The sequence below is a fragment of the Rattus norvegicus genome, chromosome 7, assembly GCF_036323735.1.
Source record: "Rattus norvegicus strain BN/NHsdMcwi chromosome 7, GRCr8, whole genome shotgun sequence".
In the NCBI taxonomy this organism is placed as follows: Eukaryota; Metazoa; Chordata; class Mammalia; order Rodentia; family Muridae; genus Rattus; species Rattus norvegicus.
The window spans coordinates 49,478,033-49,493,498 of record NC_086025.1 but is presented as its reverse complement, the minus strand read 5'-3'; the positions used below and the strand labels follow the sequence as shown (position 1 = coordinate 49,493,498).

Sequence of the window (15,466 nt, the reverse complement as noted above, 5' to 3'; positions counted from 1 at the left end):
GAAATGCATTTGCCACATCTGATGACATCTGATGCTTCAGAAAGACAAAAGTTCTCAACTGAGACCAAGAAGAGAACTGAGAAGCCCTTTACCTAGGTACAAGGTGCCACCATGTTTCTTATGAATTGAAAGAGTCATGTTGCAGACAGTGACTTCGAAGAACTTGCTGGCACTTACACAGCTTATGGAAGACCCCAGGGTCTATCAGCACCAAACACAGAGAGGGGGTTGGGGAGAATATGCAGATCAAATGTGGACAGCCACCAAACTAAACATGTTTTTCCTCAATGACTTACTCCTCATACTACAATTTGTTACTTTATGAGTTACCTTATACAGTTGCTGGGGGATTTATAAATTATCAATAATTAGCTTCACAGTGTTCAACTCTACACAAGTCACTGGGTACCACAGTGAAGTGACCCTGTGGGACATGTGTTCCTAATGGAAAGTTATGACAAGTTATGCTTGTCCATTTAGAAACCATGGCAACTGGCTCAATGTAGATCCTAGTTTTGACACGCTGTCTCACTGATCTCCTGATATCACATCCCATCTTTGAAAGCCAAGTTTTCTACAGGTGCTATGACAAACAGCCGACAAATATCATGTGAACACCAAGAACAGAACAGAAGGTAACTCTGAAAGATTCCTCTATGCCCAAAAGAAACATACATACCATTGAAAAGCAATCTAAAATTCTATGAATGAATTTTTTTTAAATGCTGTCTTCTGATTTATATGAGCTTCAAAAATGTTCATTAAGTTGTCAGGAAATAATTATTAAATGGTTTAAATAAAAATACTTCATGAGACAATAAGAATTTTTAAGTGTGTGTGTGTGTGTGTGTGTGTGTGTGTGTGTGTGTGTGTGTGTATGCATCCATACACACAGGCCTGCCTACCAGTGAATACATGATCATGTGGGTTCATATGTTCAGGATCTCTCATTGGCTTGGAGCTCACCAAGCAAGTGATGCTGACTGACAAGCAAGCCCAAAGTCTCCTCCCCAGCACTGAAATTATAGGCACTTGCTACTTTCACATTGCCTCCCCTTTTCACATAGGTTCTGAGATTAAATCAAGTTAAATCAAGTCCTCCTGCTAACATGGCAAGCGCTCCACACACTCTCTCCCCAGCCTGAATTTGGAAGACTTTCCATTCATCTCAAGAGTGCTTTATAAAAACCAAAACTCACTAAAACGACCAGGGTGCAGTGAGCAGAAAGGTTGGGGACTGCTGGCAGCGAAGCACTGATTAACAGGCACATAGATGCTTTGCGTGAAGAAGATATTTAATGTTCCCTGAATGCAGGTGTGGAGGGAGTTACCGGCACCCACCTGGATAAGTGGTCTACCATCATTTGTTCTGCAACAGTCTGCCTCTTCTTCTCTAGAGCCACAGTCTCCTGAGAAAATAAATGAAAAAACAATTTTGTTTTCCATAAAGCAGAACACTTAATGCACATCATAAAATATAGTGTTTCCAATTTTCTCCCTCAATACAGATTACTACTGTTAATGTATCAAATTACAATTATTAAATCTTCCATTGCCACTCCCTAAAAGTTAATGCACTTAAATTTTGGTAGACATCATGACCTATTTCCTTGCATTTCACAGAACGAAGAAGACCGTGGTGGCCCTTTTCTCTATGTGCCCCCTGGAGATGCCTCCGGGGGAAACCCCACCTCAACTTGCTGCAGGGAGATCCTCGGCACCAGCACACTGCACACACGAAAAGAATTTAGTCTGAACCAATCATGGGAGAGAAGACAAACAGAATCAGAATCACTCCATTTTCATCAAAAACCTGAAGAAACCTGAAGAGACCTGATGAGGTGATTCGGCAGGAAAGGGCGCCTACTACCAAGCCTGATGATCAGAGTTCAACCCCAGAGACCCACAGCATGAAAGGAGAGAACTGATTCCTGCAAGCTATTCCTGACTACCAGATGCTCACTGTGTCATACACATTCCTATATACATACAACACTTAAATGTAGTGATTAATTAATTTACATTAGTGAGTCAATTAATTGTTAAAAAAGAACTTAAATCATAGAAAGAGTGACAGTCTTTCCCCTGCATATAATGAGTTAGTAATAATACATTTTCCTTTTACTGGTTTTATTAAGCTGCCTTCACAAAAGCTTCCTTCTGGCCATGGTATGACTCCTGGACTCATAAACCCAGGGCAGCAAGACATTCCTGCCTAGATCAAGACAATCAAAATCCTGGCATAGATAACTCCAGGCCCCACCCCTTTCTGAGCAGCAGTTGGAAAAAGAAGAATGCTTCTTTACAGATGTGGCCTTTGGTAGGGTTACCATGCTCCAATTGATTGTCATACACAGACACAGACACACACACACACACACACACACACACACACACACACACAACACTAATCAGACTTAGTGGATTAGGACGCACACACACACACACACACAGACAACACTAATCAGACTTAGTGGATTAGGACACACACACACACAGATGGACAAAACTAATCAGACTTAGTGGGTTAGGACAAACACACACACACACACACACACACACGACATCAAGTTGGGAGTGGAGATGTGTCATGGGAAATATGGAGAGAAGTTAGAAGAATCAAGTAGGGACGAGTATCATATATGTGTATAGAATTCTCAAAGGAAAAAAAAAGTTATGAAAGCTATCTTCGCATCATTTTTCACTTTCCAAAACACTTGAAAGTATTTTTTGCTGCTTTTGAGGAAACATCCAATTGGAAGTTTTGTGATCATTCAATCCCAGTTAGATTATCATGCAACCGTAAACACTAAAATGTTTCTTTTGAAAGACAGATAAAGGAGTCTAAATTCACAGAGCCAAATCGAAGCATGTTCTGATCTTAGAGTGGAATTCCCACCATCCTTACTGATCACTCCAATAAATAAAAACAAACACGGTGGTACTGTTTTAAGTGGAGCCTTGGCAACCATGGTTTTATTTAAAACAGACACAAATGAGAATGTCAAAGCCATAGCACCAAAAGAAAAGGGAAAGTTCCTAACAAACTTAAGAAATGCACGCAGTCACCTAAGTGGTAGACTAGAATTGAATTTAGTTTTTATTAGGCAGAAATTTAAGATGTAACATTCCTATATCCAAATATGCCCCGAATAGAGCTTCTATCCTTAATTTATAACTGCATCCTGTGCTGTTTTCTAAGTTCATGGCTTTACAACTTTTATTTAATAATAGATTTAAAGTCGCAATTAAATAGACATTAAGTAAAGCAATGTCCACTTTGTGATATTGAGATGTGGTACAAATAGTAGACAACAATTTAAACATACTTAAATCATAGATGGGGGGAAAGTCTACATTGGCCAAAGCATAGTTGTAAAACACAAAACAAGCAGAAGAGAGTGATAAGTGGTTCTCATGGTCTCCGTGGAGACAGACTGGCTTGAGAACTAAGGTTTATAGTGGCTTAGCCTTTCTCTTAAATATTGGAAGCACCCTAGATGGCCCTGACTTAAAGGTCAGCATGCATGAGGCAGCTTAAAAGCACAAGATACCAATCCACACTGTGACAGAGGGACTTGAGGAGAGGATCATAAAAATCACAGCTGTTTTCCGTGTATAGCTAGAAACTAAATCAAGACGCTTCTGCCAGCTTTTTATTTACACTGGACAGGTACTCGATACAGCTGCCTCGAAAGGTCACTCATACAGACAAGTCCATCAGGGGAGCGAACAAGATACCCAGGAGAGTGCTATAGCCAGGAAGTAAACCTTGGGCTTACTTGATGACGGCGTTGTAAAGAAATGAAATCCACTCATACCCAGATGGTTTTGGGCCATGCCAAGCACATGGAACTTAGATATTGGCGACATCTATTTCAAACACAACTTTTAAGAGAAAACAGAATCAGCCATGTTTGGGACAGAATGTTGCCTCCTGAGTAGCTTGTGTTACGTTTTATGATAACCTTGATAATACTCCTTATTCCAGTAAACGTAATGCCTGAACTGTAATAGGCACAGAAAATTGCTTGTGAAGTTTGACAGCAAGAACTGTAACAGATTCACATCCACAAAAAAAGTCATTGTCCCCATCTGACTATGATACATTGCACATTCATTCTGGATGACAGCAGCGGAATGACTGTCTTCACTGTTTTTCCCCTAAAATCTGTGGTTTTCAACCTGTAGGTCATGACTCATTTGGGGTTGCGTATCAGATATTTAAATTATGATTCACAATACTAGCAAAATTACAGTTATAAAGTAGAAACTAAAATAATTGTATCGTTGGGGGTCACTACAACATGAGGAACTGTATTAAATAAAGGGTCGCAGCATTAGACAAGTGGAGAACTGCTGCCCTAAATCATAACGGTTATGTAGTTGGGGAAACATATTGCTTTATTATTGCTTAGGCCATCTAAACTACAGATTTTCAAGTTGTATGTTGCCATGTTGGTATTTTATCAGCCAAAAAACTACCTTTAAGCATCTTCTCCTCCCTACTGGAAAGGTGTGATAATTATCTATTTATAAAAGGCCGGGACTACATAATAACAATCAGTTCAATGATTTTGAAAAAATAACATAAATTTATGTTTAATATTAAAAGTCTGAAGGGGTGGGGGTGAAAGTTGGGGGTGAGTGTGTGTTCATGTGAGCATCTGCGTGCAGCTGAGATGACAACCTGGGGTATTGTTCCTAAGATTCCATCTACCTCTTTTTGTTTATGGCTCTGTTTTGAGAGAGAGTCTCTGATTGGCCTGGACCTCACCAATTAGGCTAGACAGACAGGCCATCATGCCCCAGGATCAGCCTATCTCTATTCCCAGCATAGGGAGTGGAAGTGCACACAAGCATACTCAGCTTTGGTTATGTGGTTTATGAGGAACACACTCTAGACCTTGTGGTCTCAAGGCAAGTACTTACTGACAGAACCATCTCTCTGGCCCCAACGTTTAGAATCTTCATTTTATTCAAAGAAAACTTACTTGACTTCTGGCCTTTTCCATAACTGGCCTAAATTTCTATAAGGTCAGTACCTCATGAATTAGATAGATAGATAGATAGATAGATAGATAGATAGATAGATAGATAGATAGATAGATAGATAGATGAGAGACAGATATAGATATAGGAATAGATATTGGGTTTGGAGAAAGGGAAAGGAAAATGTATTTAAAACATAATAACTAAAACATTAGGCTTACTTTTGTGGCAAGAAAGCAATGTCAAAATCAAACACACTAACATGGTGGCCAACTAACAGGCTGAGCAGTGTAAACTAAACTTTCTCAAATCCAATGATTCCAAACAATTTTTTTCAAAAAGTAAATAAATAAATAAACCGAACACAAGGAAATCATTTATAAAAACTAAAGATTCAATTCAATTTAAATATCAGTGAGTATCTAGTCCAAACTCTTTATTCAGTTATAACTGTAAAATCTTGGAGGGTGGTAAACTTCACTTCTATTTCCTCAGATGGAGGGAAGAGATGAGGACTGTAGCCAAACTCTGCAAATGCACTGCTTGGGCTGAGCCCAGAGCTTTCCTTTCTCTCCTTTAACTATTCCCAGCTGCCGTACAATCTAATCTTCCAAGGTAACTGATTCAGTCCAGCTCCTCTCAGGTTTTGAATGAATTGTTCTGCTTGGTCTTATTCTAACTTTAGCAATATGTTCTAATCTGGCCCCTTCTCGTTCTCTGGCTTGTTCTGTCTTCACCTGTGCCTAGCTTGTTCTCTCCACCACCTCTCTTTGTAAAACACTGTCCTGCTAAAATGCCATATACTTCTCTCTGATCTGTCCTAAAGTAACCTCTTTCCTGTGCTGTTGTCCTGTAAGTTGGGTATATCCTAGCTCTGACTCATCATGTCAAATATCTTTCTCTGATTCATCACTTTGCCTGTCCCTCAATTAGGCACTTTTTAAAAGAAAAAATACATCCCACTTTTTTTAAGATTTATTTTTTTATTTAATGTATATGAACACACTGTTCTTGACACCCCAGAAGAGGGTATAAGATTGACTTACAGATGGTTGTGAGCCAGCATGTGGTTGCTGGGAATTAAATTCATGACCTTTGGAAGAGCAGCCAGTGCTCTTAACCATTGAGCCATTTCTCCAGCCCCCTTGGCAGCACTTTCAAACTCACCTTACCTTTGTTATTAGGGGTTAAAGATATGTCCTAAGGTGTGTCTGCATTCCAGCCAGATCACAGCTGAGAAAGCCTTTGGGTGTGATTCCTAGCCAGAGCGGCCATGTTGCTGCAGAGGATAAATACTGTAATGTCTTAGCAAATAAACAATCAAAACTGTTGATGGCTTACCACATCTGATTTCTTTGCACTGCTCCGTCTATGGTAAGGGCTGTCTGCATAGCCTTGCTGTAATAGGGCTTTCCTATCCAAAGTTATGAGGTCATCCAGGCAGGCTCCTTCTACCTGATCACAGTACACAAGGAAGACAAGCAGATGATTAGATGTCCTCGATACCTGCTCTTAACAAAACCCAAGAATAGAGCACCAAGTATCTCAAAGGCTGTTTGAGAATTAAGAGTTCAAGACTATCTTGGAATATAGGTCTTTCTTTGTTCTGGCCTCATGTTAGTCATAAACTGGGACCAAACAGTAGATACTGCATCAGAAGACGACGAATGAGATGACGTATTCTTAATACTTATAAAAATGACCTGATATGTAGCAAACATTAAGCAAAAGACAGAAGTGGTCATAATTAACACTGTCCAAACTGAGTCCTTAAAATATCAATAAATATGGATATATCCTGTTGTGGGTTAGAGGACGTCCTACGTGGTATGAAGTCCTGAGAGGAATGTGTGTTGTGGACATGGGCAGGACCTTGTCATGGACCAATTCCTTAGCCCCACAGGCGGTCTCAAAATCCTTTCCCACGCTAGGCTCAGGGGAAAGGCAAAGCCTTCCCTCCCAGTCCCAGTAGGAATGTCGATGTGGGCAGAAAGTGTCCATCATAGCTATCTCCCTCCAGATGACTGCAGCCTGAAGACCACTGCCCTAAAGAAGATGGCTCCTGCTTCAGCAGAATGGAATAACCCTGGCTCCTTGTTTAACTGAACGAATGGCCCTGCTTTCCTTGTCAACTCTATGTAATAAACAGGCTGAGCTTCTGGGGTGGTGAGTTTTCTATAAATACGAGTTATATAATCCCTTACCTAACAAACCGCTCTAATAGCAGCTAGTCTGGAACATGCCAGACTTCAAGAGTCTCTTCTCTGGGATTTCTGCTCACTGCCCATCTCCCTTGGAAGGTAGAGCCTAAGTCACATTCTTCCCTGACTTCAGCACCTTTTGCTGCTACAGGAAATACTCTTGCATATTGCTTATAATGTGTTGTGTGCGTCTCCTAGCATAAGCTCTGTTCCACGAGAACAGGTACTTCAGGATTGCTGTGGCCCCATGCCCGACAATAACTATTGTGTGGAAAGCCATGAAGGAGAACACGTTACAGTTTGATTTACATACCTGCTAATATTCAACTTTTCTAAATAATAACTTATTTAAATGAACACCAAGGAAATGCCTAGCCAATGCTGCAGTAAATTAAAGAAATCAACTTTAAAAAATATGCTAAAGTAGCATTATGTCTGAATTGAAAAATCATTTTGACCAGGTGTGGCGGTCAACACCTTTAATCCCAGCACTTAGGAGGAGGCAGAAGCAGGTGGATCTCTGAGTTCAAGGCCTGCCTGGTCTATCAAGCCAATTCCGGGACACCAAGGGTTACAGAGTGAGACCCTGCCTTAAAACAAACAAACTCACTTTGGTTTGAACTTTTCACAAAAGGTGAATGGTGAGATTCCTACTCTGTATACCAAGTTAAACCTTCTACTTCTGACTCTCCCATAGTCCTTTCCTTCCGTAAACATTGGTAGCACCGTTCTGTGGACTAGAGTTCAGAGCTAAATAAAAGGGAGAAACTAGGAGCATTCATCTTCCCCATGGCGATGGCAGATGTGAGCGGCTGCCTCACACTTCTGTTGCTATAGTGGACTACAGGCCCAAACTCTGAGCCAAAGTAAATCCTTCTTTCCTTAAGTTGCCTTTCTCAGTTGTTTTGGTTTTGGTAGTGGTGGTGGTGGTGGTGGTGGTGGTGGTGGTTTTTTTTGTTTGTTTTTGGTTTTTTGGGGTTTTTTTGTTTTTTGTTTTTTGTTTTTTGTTTTTTGCCACAGAAATGAACAAAGTAACGAATGTAATTAGTGAAACAATTGGAGAAAGACAGACTCCTGACCTTTGTTACACTAAGTGGAAGGAAAACTCAACAAAGGCAATTAGCAAGCAGAAACAAGGGGATCAGCTTAATTTCCTGTCCCAGCTGATTGTGCATCTCCTCCAATCAGTCAGAATAGTCAGCAGTTGCAGCCTGTCATGTCGCCCTGGTTTCTACACATAAAATGGTAACTCTACCACATCAGCAGAGAACCGATCCCCATATTCCTCCCTGCTGGAGCGAGGCGTCCACTTCTGACACTAGGTTTGTCTCTTTTCCAGGGGGTGCCAGTTAGATACTAACTTAACGACTGTCCATTTTACATAGTGTTTTGAGTCTCACGGTACTAGGCAGTTCATCAAGTGGCTTACACAGAAAATCATGGAGACTTTGAGTGTACGTGCAGGCAGGAGGGGTTCATAGTAGCCCATTCAGATGAGGAGGCCAGAGGTGAACCTTGGGTGGCATTGCTCAGGAGTAGTCTAACCTGTTCCTTTTTTTCCTATTTCATTCATTCATTCATTCATTCATTTTACATCCAATAACAAGATGTCTATCAATGAACTGTATCCCCAGTGTCCATTACACTTACTGTGCTGGTTTGTATATGCTTGGCCCGGGGAGTGGCAGGATTAGAAAGGGTGGCCTTGTTAAAAGTAGGTGTGGCCCTTTTGGAATAGGTGTGTCACTGTGGGTGTGGGCTTTAAGACCCTCATCCTAGCTGCCTGGAAGGCAATATTCTGCTAGCAGCCTTCAGATGAAGATGTAGAACTCAGCTCCTCCTGCACCATGCCTGCCTAGATGCTGCCATGTTCCCACCTTGATTGGTAATGGAACCTCTGAACCTGTAAGCCAGCCCCAGTTAAATGTTATCCTTGCTTTGGTCATGGTGCCTGTTCATAGCAGTAAAACCCTAACTAAGAGCCTTACTATACCTAATATTCTACAAGGATGAATTAGAGCCTAACTGATACTTATTTCTAATTTAATAAACCACAACAATGTCAGCAGTTTGTAAAATTACCAACAGGACTCCCCAAATGAAGCAAGGATAGAGAAGCAGGGGCAGTTTTACAATAGAACACTGTAAGGTTTGAAAGCTGTTTTCAACTTTAGAGTGCAGCCCAAATGAACTTTAATTCATGACAACTGTATGAAAAATGTGTGCACATGTATATAAGTATAGATTATATACCACCAGTCTTAATTAAATGAAAAGAGTTAGACATACATGTGAGGATAGGAATAAAATTTTCCATAGGAGAAATCCTGACAACGGGGCTTTTCTAAGATGCGCACACTGTTCCCTTTGAAGCAACTCGGTCCTTGCAAGGCTCGTCTGTTACCTTCTTGTTAGCCTCTGGCCCTTTTCCTGGCTTTGGCTTCTCTGCACTCCTCTGAATGTACTGTTTGTAGCCGTCCTTCATTTCACTTGCATACTGCTGGTATTTTAGCTTGTATTTGCCTGTTGGTGCTGGCAAATCCTCAGGTATTGTGTCCTGTTCCTGGGAGTAGAACAAAGTATGCTGTCTACCAGGAAAAAAATATTTTTTAAAAAGACACAGTATTTTTCTTCTTGACACTGTCATGCTTACGGTTCATCTTGTCACTTTAAAAAGACCACCATGGTCTGTGTTCTGAACAGAAGGGACATTGAAGACATTTAGTTAACATACATTAATTAATTAATTAATTAATTAATGGAAAACAAAACAAAAAACATATAGCTAAGTGACCATTGACCAGAGCAGATAGGATTGAGCACAGTGAGGCAGGCATGGTGACACACACTTCTAATCCCAGCACTCAGGAGGCAGAAGGGGCTGGTGGGTCTCTGAGTTTGAAGCCAGCCTGGTCTACAAATCAAATTCCAGAACAGCCAGGGCTGGCTATACAAGAAAAAAAAATATATATATATATATATGTGTGTGTGTGTGTGTGTGTGTGTGTGTGTGTGTGTGTGTGTGTGTGATTTTTATTTTTATATATTTTATATATTATATACAATTAATGTAATAAATATAATAAAAATAAAAAGAATTGATCAGACTTGGCCTCAGTGATCCTTTACTCCTTTTGCTGATGAAGGTCTACAGCTAAAGTAACTTGAAAGAATTAAGATCATGGTATTTTCTGAGATGTTTTATGTAGATGTTTTCTTTTCTGACCAAAATGTCCTAGGAACTAGAGACTGACAACTCTAAGAAGAAGCACGGTTGCCATTTCTACAATATTACTGTATTTCATCTCCTAGTATTTTGTGGTTTCTGGTCAAATTTCTATGGCAGCAAGAGATAACAGAGCCAGTGGATTTAGATACTGCGAAAAGAAAATATAAATACCAGTCCAGGCTTTGAAGAGTTTTGAGGAGATCGAAGTATAACAGAAGAGAAGTCGAGGATAAAGGTAGATTAATAACCATTGTACAATACAGACTGAGCTGGTGCCATTACTGTTGTTGTTGTTGTTGTTGTTGTTGTTATTAAGTTTGAGTATTCTAAAGTTTGAATTAATTACTAAGAAATCAATCTTCTGTCACTCAAATAATGTTATGATCTCATATTTTACAATGTTTTTTAAAGTCCTGGAATCCATAATCAGACAAACCTATAATTTGCCCACTTAACAAGTATTTAAGATGTCATTTCAATATTTGAAAACTACAAAGCTATTTCATCAGTACCATTGTTGGAAGTTTTTATATGCAACTTATGTAAACTGAAGACACTCTGATTAGTTGGAAAAACGTAGAAGCCAAGAACAGTTCTAATGATATGAACCGTAAGCTGAAATACACACTGACCGCTTCATTTAGATGATGTTGAATATATGGCCTTTGACACGGCATAATGTAGCTCAGAGTAGGCTGTGACCGTGGAGCATCATGGACGGTACCACGTGGTGCTGGTGAAAACTTATCCTAAAAAGGGAAATGGAGTAAGAGTTAGTACTTGCTGATAAGGGCCGCTGCAGTCAAATATTCACTATATTAAATGGAAAGTTAAAATTACCTCCTCATCAGAGTCAACAAGGCTTCCCAGATCAAGTGGTGGGACCCTAAAAGAAATAATCTATGCATCTCATAAAATTGTAAGTGAGTCTGTAATAGCAGAAAAGTCATCATCAAATACATTATCTATTCAAAGTAAAGTTTAAGCTGATGGTATGTCGACTGCCACTGCCTAGCTTTTGACAAATATTCGATAACTTTTGGTTATTAAATAGAATCATTATTAATAAATAATAATAAAATTAAGATATAATGGTAATAAAGTAATAAAAAACGTACAAAGCTATGATTAAATAAGTTATACTCTTAGCAGAGGTGAGAAGAGACGCCTGAACAAGGCGATTGCTGGGCAGCTCTGTAATTCAGATTCCCTGAACCCACGTAATAGCTGGGTAGGAGAGGGAGCTGCTTGTCATCAGCTCAGGGGGATGGGAAGGGGTCCCCTGAGGCACAGATGCTCACCACACACAGACGAACAAGAAAAGAACGGAGGCAATATGTTCTCAAATCCATCATCTTAACCACTTCCCTGCTCTGCTGATGTGCATGCCCTAGAACATCTACCGTCCTGCTGAGGTGAGCACGTGGTTAGGAAGATCAATATCTGAATCGTATTATAACTGCACAGTTCTTTCCAACTCTGTTCCCTTGACATCAGCTAGCATTAGACTGTTAACATGGAAATCCACAAATCCTGTGAACCAGGATTTGATTTACTACTTATTTCGTTGACTTTTGAGACTTAAGCAGTGGAGGGAGAAATATTAATACTGCAAATAAAACTTAAATATACCATATATGGAGCTGTCAAGTAGCTAGGGGCTCAAGAGAATATTCAGCAATATTATTTTAAGCATTCAAAATTGGTTTCACCTAGAAGCCGCTCATAATAAATATGCCAACCAACGTTCACACTGAAACTGGTTCATCGCTGCAGCCATAGGCTGGTTATAAACATCCGGGGGAAAACAAACAAAGCAGTCTGTGGGTACAAAGAGGCTAAGTAAACTTGATAATAATTTAAATATTTTATTAGTGTGTAAATTTCTTGCTAATATAATTTACCTAACGACAACTTTGATCAACTTAACATGTACTTAATTTTTATGGTGAGAAACTAAAAATGTAGTGAATAGTACATTTCACATCAGTTGTAAAACGTATTTTCGAACTCAACTGGAATACCCCTAGATACTCTCTTCCACACATAGCCTTTGCTATAAGCTCCCCATTGTGTGTTCAGTACCTAAGCACAACATTTTACTTAAACGTAATTTATGTTTTCTGTCTGCCGAAGGTATAGGTATCTATCATGTAGCAATGAATGAAATTATTGACTTTGCTTATTGTTAGTCTACAGAAAGTATCCGTGTGGTGTGGCTTGGCCTAGCGAGTTGCTACTTTTGGTTTCTAGGTCAAAGATGTCTTCTAATTTAAATTATATGAAACGTATTTTTAAAGTGTTTTAGACTTTTCAAATATTTGAAGCTATAACATATAAGACATGCTTAAATAAAAAAGAACTTTAATAATATAAAAATATGTCAATATAAAATATATATAAATATAAAAATAATGTCAACTGCATTCTCATATTCTTCTGCATGACAGTTTAAAATGCAGATATAGTTACTACTAGATAACTTTTACTATGCCAATTATAAAATGAACGATGTCCTACAATTCTTAAATATATCTATTTAGAGTAGTACATTTATCCTGATTTATACATGTATCAAAATATCCTACAGAATTCTTTTAGAATGCTAAAAGTAGCAATTTGCTTGGCTGAACTATACCACACTGATACATTCTGAAGACTAAAAATAAGCAAAGTCAATAATTCATACAATTTTTAATGTTATGTGTTATTTTAAAGTAAACTTAGTCTTAAAAAGACAAAATGAATTTTTGAAAGAAAGAATTAATCTTTTTTGGAAAAAATGGGAGATTGGCTTCAAATAAAATAAGATCAGCATAATATTATCCATATTCTTACTATCCTATCAGAAGAGGACTTTTAATTCTGCCACAATAATATTCATGCTTTCTCTATGCGTTTTTTTCTGTACTTCACAATCAAAGCTATATACATACATATATGTGTAAATATGCATATATGGGTTTTTAACTAATCAAGGTATCATGTATGTTTCCCTGCTCAGCAGTAAATATGTGAAGAAATATGGCTTACATAGGTAGGCAGGAATTTTGAATTGCCCATGATCTGGAAGTCCATCCTTGCTTTAATTTAAAAGAAAAGAGAATACAAAAAAACAGAATCAGTGTGCCTTATAGATTAAAAGATAATCACAACTGGATACAATAAAGAGAATTTGACTTTTTTTCTCAGTACACTCCATAGTGCCTCCCAAATCCTCCTCACTGCGATTAAGACACAGAGAAAATGGTAGCTAAGACAGATAATCACCACCTTCACCACACTCTGGGAAGATGTGTGCCTCCAAACTATACCCAAGGTGGACCAGACAGGAAGAGTGACTGGGTGTCTCCTGTTAGACATATACATGACAGATGACAGGAATCTCTACCCATGGAATATTAACAACATCATTGTTTAAATAAGACCTGAAAAATAACGTCAGTGGCAACTGTGGATGGAGGCCCCACCCCTACGTGAAGTAACTACTACAGGCAATTATTGACTGATTGACTGTACAGGGAGAGAGAGAGAGAGAGAGAGAGAGAGAGAGAGAGAGAGAGAGAGAGAGAGAGAATCCTGTTCTCAAGCCCCTGATAAGTTAACCAATCCTGTGATCCTCCCTAAATACATACACATATAAACAATGCTGGAGGGACTCAGCATGTTGTATTTATAAATTCTATACACAATATATTATGAATAGAATTTTTATATATGTATCTATTATATATAATGTGTAAATAATATATGTAATTATATTAATATACCATTATACAATGTATTATATTGAATGTTATCATTTATAGTTTATTATAATCAAAGAGTAAGAGGGACTTTGGGGCACATGGGAAGAGTTGGAGGGAGGGAGTGAATAGAAAATGATATAAATAGAGTACCTATGTATGAAATTCTCAATGAATAAGTGAAGAAAATCACTATGAAATACCAGAGAAAGAGAAACTATGTTGTTAGGTTCCTCACAATCCAAACCCAAATGCCTAACCTACATAATAACATGAAAAATGTAAAATTTGCTCTGCAAACATTTCAATTTGGATTTAAATACAAAAACAGCAAGTTGGTGGTCGCTGAATCATCCGTAGCTCCACGCTTTGAGCCAGCAGCCATTTTGCCTTTCAGAATCCTAAACGCTCGGTGAATAAAGATGATATTTTTGTTGAAACCTTCTGTTTCGGCCTACATTTTACCATCTTCTCTGCTTTAAACACCCGGGGTTCTCCATTAAATATTTCTCCTTAGTTGAATTGTTAACACTGTTGGAATATGAATCTCACCTCTGAGACTCGAGCCTTCCTGAGCTAAGTCTTTGTTTCACTTACTGTTGGGTCTTTAGCGCCTAGCATCACGCTAAGCAGCTTTTGAGTACAAAATGAATAAAACAAGGGATTCAGTCGCTGAAAATTGATTTTAAGTAAACAGTATACAATTTGGAGAGAGTTTAGTTTGTGATCTTTTAAATCTTCCTTTGTATCTAAACTACACTCTATCTTCTGTGACCACTAGAACCACTTTGAGCACATTTAATATATAAAACCCTGATAGGGCAAGCTAATAAAGAGGCAGTTTACAAGAATGTATCAATTAATTAAAGGTAAACACTCTAGCATGCAATACAGGAGACATTGCAAAAGGTATCTTCCTCTTTTATATTTCCTTCTTTCTTTTATATTTTCTTAGATACCTGGATGATATTAAAAAAAATAACAACCATAAAGCAATAAGCTAAAAATTAACAGATTAAAACTAATCAATGGCAAGTATTAAAGTAATGATTACCATCAATTTTGGTGGTCCCATGCTTAAGAATCTAAGAAATGCTTATAAATATTTAAGTGTAAACAGTCATAAAAATGGGCATAATTAATTAAAGGAGACTAGGAGCTACTGAAGGAATCACTGTGAGAGAAAAATTCTAGGACTCCTTGGTCCTGCCAAGACTGAACCCCCAGTGAACATGATTGTTGTGGGAAGGGCAGTAATGGGGGGGAGGATGGGGAGGGGAACACCCATAGAGAAGGGA

The 15,466-nt window shown here is 38.6% G+C and overlaps 1 protein-coding gene across 6 annotated transcripts in view; it reads right to left on the bottom strand.

Annotated features, from left to right (window-relative positions):
- Positions 1-15,466, bottom strand: part of Caps2 (calcyphosine 2) — a 58,146-nt gene that overhangs the window by 31,967 nt on the left and 10,713 nt on the right. For 4 of the 6 annotated variants that reach the window (XM_017595018.3, XM_063264047.1, NM_001395581.1 and 1 more), the window contains exons 4-9: positions 13,456-13,505; positions 11,263-11,308; positions 11,055-11,171; positions 9,598-9,756; positions 6,334-6,447; positions 1,342-1,409 (exon numbers count right to left, since the gene is read on the bottom strand). In XM_017595018.3, the coding sequence (XP_017450507.1) occupies positions 1,342-1,409; positions 6,334-6,447; positions 9,598-9,756; positions 11,055-11,171; positions 11,263-11,308; positions 13,456-13,505 (554 nt within the window). The remainder of the gene's footprint in view (positions 1-1,341; positions 1,410-6,333; positions 6,448-9,597; positions 9,757-11,054; positions 11,172-11,262; positions 11,309-13,455; positions 13,506-15,466) is intronic. The other 2 variants (XM_039079681.2, XM_063264048.1) reach the window with 1 other exon arrangement.